Genomic DNA, 6,534 nt, shown 5'->3' with positions numbered 1-6,534 from the left:
GTATGCATGTGACTGAACTCGTTTGTGGTACCAACTTGATTAGGGTAGTTTGAATTGATAGGATTTCTAAGATGACAATGGGGAAGTTCCGAAATGGTTATTTAACAAACGTCTAATGTATGCATGTGACTGAACTCGTTTGTGGTACCAACTTGATTAGGGTAGTTTGAATTGATAGGATTTCTAAGATGACAATGGGGAAGTTCCGAAATGGTTATTTAACAAACGTCTAATGTATGCATGTGACTGAACTCGTTTGTGGTACCAACTTGATTAGGGTAGTTTGAATTGATAGGATTTCTAAGATGACAATGGGGAAGTTCCGAAATGGTTATTTAACAAACGTCTAATGTATGCATGTGACTGAACTCGTTTGTGGTACCAACTTGATTAGGGTAGTTTGAATTGATAGGATTTCTAAGATGACAATGGGGAAGTTGACCCGAAGTCCAACTTCCTTAGTTGATTTCTGAAGGCGGTTAAGGTGCTCAAGAATAACAATGGGGAAGGTGTCCCGAAGTACAACTTCCTTAGTCGGTTCTTGAAAGACAGGACTTCAAAAATAACAATGGGGTAGTTGACCCGAAGTCCAACTTCCTTAGTCGGTTTTCGAAGTTGGTTAAGATGGGTGTTGGTATTTCAGGTTGAGTTAATACTAGTTCGGAGGGTATCCCACCGCTGTCACCAATTCTGTTACGTAGGCCGTAGTGGCTAGCGAGGCCTTTAAATTTGATAATAAAAATTTAGAAGTAACCAAAAAAAAAGAAACGACCGGAGGTAACGTGAATAATGTTTGAGTGAATTCCGAGCGGTAAGAATGCACTCAATGGTGGGTTCGCTGCTCGTTTAAGGTGTTGAAACACGCCTTGCTATTCCAACGTGGGTAGATATTCTCTGAAATGTTGAGGATGGGTAAGAGATATTTAAAAACGCGAGTAAAATGTGAGTTTACCATATATTGTTACAACCAATTTAAAAGTTTTCTATTAATTGTCGTGTACAGTGTTTCTATTATGAGAAATATCGGATAACAAAACCTAACTGTGTGTGAGGTTAAGGCAAGATGAAATTTGGTGGAACAGAAATCTATCAAAACTATGCGATATTCGGAAAGAGTAGTCTATGCAGCTCTATTTTGCCCGGTAACCGATCCAGCTTGTTCCCTAGGGTATGTTATAACGAATCCGTACCTAGGCCAGATTGCGAATACTACACTGAATCTAATACTCTAACGGTTAGAGCCACGAGTGACAACGTGCAGTCCGATCCTTTACGCGTGAAATTGAATGATTTTCTGAGCGTTTGTGCCATGATTTTGGCTGCTTATATAGTCGATTTTTGCTGATGCTCTAGGTACGGTTAGGACGTTAGGAATGCACTCGGCTAACCAGCTGGGTAGGTGGCACGGGCAATGCCCTGGGTAACGTGCTGAGTCTGCAATTATGCTCCCTGTCGGCTACGTTATTCTTCTGTTTAGGAATGAAGGTCGATATACGTAACAGCTGCTTTACCGGTATAAGCACACAGAAGTATATATACATTGTTGGGATCATTTCCCGGAATTGTATTGTAATGTCTTATTATCGTTTGTGTTAATGCTTCTATTAATTTGCTTTTTCCAACCCCAGCACCTCCATTAATAAAATGATGGATTATATTATCGGGATTGTTTCTAAAATTATATACAAAATCATGATGATATCTATATTGTTTATCATTAAGTTGTCTGATTAATGCGTAAAATTCATCGTTGGAAATTTGGTGCGGTAAATTTATATTCTGCACAATTTCAGTGGTCTTAAAATTGTTAGGAATTTCGATACCGATGTCAGCTTCTGCTTCCTCGATTTCATAGATAGCTAAACCTTCAACTCGTTTTGATTTATTATTTGGGTTGTTATTATTATCAACGTCGTTAGTTGGATCGTTTAGATCATCTTGTACATCTTGCAGTGCATCGTTTATTTCTTGTTCTATTGTATCTGTATAAATATATTTGATTCTATTTATTTTAATTTCATCAATTTTTTGTGTGTACAAGGCGATTATGTGCGACGTGTCATCGTTAGTAATGTCATTTCCATTTCTCCAATGAGTAAACAACATCAATTGTTCTCTGTAAAAATTACCTTCATCTTGCAAGACACTATAATTTCTGTATTTTATGATTTTGAAAGATTTTCGTTCGTAAATGTAGCCGTCGTTATTTTTCAATTTCAAAGATTTCTTTTTCCCAACTTCTAACAATTCATATAGTTCCGCATTGTCATCGTCGGCATCATCGACTTCTTGATTAGAATTGTTTTTTCTCAACGTTTTAGAGTATTGACATTTTGAAGCGAAATCAGCAAGACACCAGGTTTCCATTTTATCAGGTCTGTTTGTATAATGTTCTACAATACCAGCTTCTGTTATGTCAATAGAATTTGGATAGTTTTCCAAAATTTTTTGAAGCTCTATTCTTGATTTTATTAAATGACATCTTTCATTAGCGGGGGAAGTGTTAATATAAATGCACTGTCTTGAAGAGACAGATAAGGGCATACCCAGTAAATGATAAGCGATTTCTTGAGCTGAAATTTCTGTTTTGTTGATGAATACGTTAACGATACTGCGTAATTGTTGCTGTAAAGGATAATTACCTTTTTTCACTTCTTCGGCAGTATCTTTTAATAATTTCGATAGTCCGCGTTGACTTTTACCTATGTAATTAATAATGTAACAAATGCAAGCGTATGGATCTAGTATAAATTGTATATCCATATTACATTTCATTAAAGTTAAAATTAGTTTGTTATATGCGTTTATTTTTAATTCCTTGATGTTTCGTCGTAAATATATTGTAGGTCGTTTGAGGTTGTACTCAAATTATTCGGATATATTCGTTTTCATTCATGTTGATGTGCATTAGAAAATCGTTGATCAATTTTATATGGCTTATATTTTTATCTTTTCTGGCGATCAAATCAACAGTGTGTTTGATAGTAGTCCACTTCAAATCTATCTCTTTTTTAAAAATTTTATTCAATCCTTGTGTGCTTTTTGGTAAAAGAATTTTTGTACTCGTCATTGGTAATTGGGGGAATCCGAATCTACAGTAATTTGCGTCTGAACCAAATGATTTTTTTTGCATGTGTTATTATGTTTGTGTACTTGATAATTTATTAAATTTGATATTTCGGGATCATCTTTGCAAGTAATAAATTTGTCTATGAATTGCTCACATTCTTGAATGGAATTCTGACTTTGACGGCCAAAATGTGGAGCATCTTTTAGCCATAGCATGCAATGTACGTGTGGACTACCTCTATGTTGAAATTCTATTCTCTAATATTATTTTATTACGTTATGTTGTTCAAATATTCCATTCACGCATTTTAACAGTTTGAACAGTTCTTGAATGCGGTAATTGTAGTATCGCGCACATGTGATTGGGTCGCTTTGTATAAGTTTTATTTTTTCTTGCCATAATAAATTGTGGCATTCTTCTACGGTTATGTCTGTTTTATTCCAAATTTTATTCAGCATTATAATAAGTTCTGGCCATTTCATTTCTGCAGCTGAAATTGTTAAGAATATTTGTGGCAAACCACGTTGGCGCATAGTACTGAAAACGTTTTTTTTATTTAGTTCCCAATAAGCGGGGCTTGAACGATCTACTTGTAGAATTCGAAAGCCATCGTTTTGCTGAATCAATTGTTCCAGAACGTTGTTGTTCAAAGCATCTGTTACAGTTACGTTAACGGTCGAGCACTTTTTTCTTTAACTTATTTGAATATTAGAAGTCAATTTGTGTATTTGTGTGCGACAATAACTTAGCATAAGTTTTGGGATTTTGAATGCACAACGTCTATCATACATGCGTGCCTCTAATTTAGCTATTTGTACTAAACTGATTTTAGTTTCTAATGTTCGTCGTTGACCACAGTAGATTGTCGGGAATGCTAGTTCTTCCATATCTTAATCCATTAATAATGATATTGGACATTTATTTTCACCTGGAGCGAATTTAATAGCTGTAAATTCGTCCAGCAATAAAGTTTCTTCGTCGATTGGATTTATTGGTTCATCATTTACTGTTTCATCCCAATTATCGATGTTAGCAACAGTATTTGCATTATTATTGTTCATAATATTAATATCATTATTAACATTAGCATTGTGATTGTTGCCTTCATTATTGATAATAATATTATTATCATTGTTATCATTAGTATTATTATGATTGTTGTTTTCATTGTTGATAATAATATTGATATCATTGTTTCTATTATTAGTATTGTGATTGTGGTTTTCATTATTGTTTTGCGATTCTAACCAATCATGGGAAAGTGTGATATTGTGTAGTTGATATAGCGGTTGATTAGTTAAGTATGCTGCTGCAATATATACTTTGTTTGGTATAATCGTTTCAAACGAGTATGGATTTTTGTCTCTCATTCTTCTCATAAGTTTTATTTGGATCGTTTGAACGTCATCGACTGCTCGTGGGAGAATTGAAACATTGCTATCGACATTGGTGGGTACATTCACGCAATTACCTCGAAGACCAAATTGTTTATCAATTCCAAGGTGACGTATTTGCATGAATGGCAGTCGAGGTGATATTAGTCTTTATTCCAATGGGGTCAGATTTTTTAACGGTGGTAGAATTTCATGGAATTCTAAACCGTTGATTAAAGCTAACTTGGGTACACGATTGTTAAAAATACCGTTTTTGCAAGTTTGACATAATATAATTTTATTGTTACTTTTAATTTTGCAAATTTCTTCCCAATTCGATACATGGTTTTTATGAGTAGTCATGGACGTGTCTGTGTAACACTGAACTGATTTTTTAAAGAAAAGACCGCCACAACATGAGCAAATCCAAGTAGGTCCTTCTCGTATTGCTTTCAAGATAATTTTGCAAATTTCTTCCCAATTCGATATAAGGTTTTTATGAGTAGTCATGGACTTGTCTGTGTAACACTGAACTGATTTTTTAAAGAAAAGACCGCCACAACATGAGCAAATCCAAGTAGGTCCTTCTTGTATTGCTTTCAAGTAATTTTCAATTTTTTTCATAAAGTGAGGTCGATTTTGTAGATTAAAAGGATCATGATGGTTTTGACAGTTAGAAGTTGTATTTAATAATAGTAAAGTATTAATCAATTTTGTTTGTTTTTTTGTTTTGTACAGTGTTCTTTTTTTTTCGTATTGTTTTCATGTAATTACGGTGTTTATTAAGATATTGTTGTTTGAGTTTGTTTTTCTGTATTCTTATATTTCTTAGTATTATTAAATTTAATTTGTGTTTTTGGAATTTGTAATCTATGTTGTTTAATTTTAATCTAAAGTTTGATTTTGATTTTCGATTTTTATGAGAAAGAAGTTTCTTACTTTTTGTTTTGTATTCATTACAATTTCTTTTGTTTTTCATTACAAGTTTGTAACGTTGTTGTGATTTGGTGGAATACACGTGTTTGTTTCTATTGTGTGTAATCTTCGATTTTTTATTCTACTCGGTTTGTTTAATAATCGGTTCAGATGTATCAATGTTAGACTGAGAAAAGTTCAATATATTTGTTTCAAAATCCATTTCTGGATTATTAATAGCTTTTAAGGTTGTGTTGGATTCATGTGTAGTATTTTTTGTTCTTATTAATAAGTCAAACTGTCCATTGTTATTGTTAGGATCAAGAGAAAAAAGAAAGTATATTTGTTCGTTATTGTTACTGTTAAAATTACATTTGGAAATAATTTTATAGTTAGCTTTGCAATTCGGATTTATTCGTACAATTTCTACTGTTTTAAAATAAGTTTTTGAAAAATCATTGTTTCGTATTCTGTTCCATTGTTTGCATTTATTCCTGAATTTGACATTTTGTAATAATAAGAATCTTTGTTGTTTATATTATGTACATTATTTACTGATATTTGTTCATTATTCCAATGTTGATAAACATATTTTACTATCATGAACCTTATGGATTCGTGATGTATATCGCTTTTATAAAGAGCGTAACTCATTGCACGAAATAAACTGTTTTCGTCTTTACATATATTTACGCGATTAAAACTTTCAATTTTGTAATTAAAATCCGATTTATTTTCATCCTCCAGACTCAAATTAGAAAGATTCAATATCACGTCATTTGATTCATGTATATCAATTATTTTTTTACGTGGCATAGTTTTTATTTTATTAGGTATTTTTATTATCACTGATGGTTTTACTATTGGTATCAGTAAATCGTAATGTCCACTCTTATCTTCAGAACTGCCCGAGAAAAGCAAGTGTACCGATTTTTCATTATTATTATTAAAAGGATTATGTTGAATAACAATCTCATAATATTCTCTACTTGTATTAGACGGTCGTAAAATTATAAACGATTTAGAATATATTTTAGAAAATATAATAATTTCGTATTCCGTCCCGTATGTTATATTATCTCCTTTTAACATGGACATGAATTGACGGTAATAGTTAATGTGTGCTATTTCATTTACGTTTTGTACAGCTATTTGTTCGTTGCTCCAATTACGTTC

At 32.6% G+C, this 6,534-nt stretch overlaps 1 protein-coding gene across 1 annotated transcript; it reads right to left on the bottom strand.

Annotated features, from left to right (window-relative positions):
- Nucleotides 1-1,652: 1,652 nt before the first annotated feature.
- LOC107268615 (uncharacterized protein DDB_G0289917) lies at nt 1,653-4,440 on the bottom strand. Its single transcript, XM_015741572.1, has 4 exons — nt 3,999-4,440; nt 2,130-2,702; nt 1,824-1,982; nt 1,653-1,672 (listed from the first exon to the last, which is right to left on the bottom strand). The coding sequence occupies exons 1-4, from the start codon at nt 4,438-4,440 to the stop codon at nt 1,653-1,655; spliced, it is 1,194 nt and encodes a 397-aa protein (XP_015597058.1).
- Between the last annotated feature and the right edge of the window lie 2,094 nt (nt 4,441-6,534).

This window comes from Cephus cinctus, unplaced genomic scaffold (genome assembly GCF_000341935.2).
Source record: "Cephus cinctus unplaced genomic scaffold, Ccin1 Ccin1_scaffold0570, whole genome shotgun sequence".
Lineage (NCBI taxonomy): Eukaryota > Metazoa > Arthropoda > Insecta > Hymenoptera > Cephidae > Cephus > Cephus cinctus.
Note: the sequence above shows the minus strand (reverse complement) of the source record. Positions and strands in the feature narration are given on the sequence as shown.

Bases quoted from the DNA above. Each gene is read 5' to 3' on its own strand.
- LOC107268615 (XM_015741572.1), bottom strand. From the start codon at position 4,440: ATGAGAGACAAAAATCCATACTCGTTTGAAACGATTATACCAAACAAA. The intron at 1,983-2,129 runs GTAATTTTTACA...ATATTTATACAG, and splicing joins TAGTGTCTTGCAAGATGAAG to ATACAATAGAACAAGAAATA. The intron at 1,673-1,823 runs GTATCGAAATTC...ATATAATTTTAG, and splicing joins GGAAGCAGAAGCTGACATCG to AAACAATCCCGATAATATAA.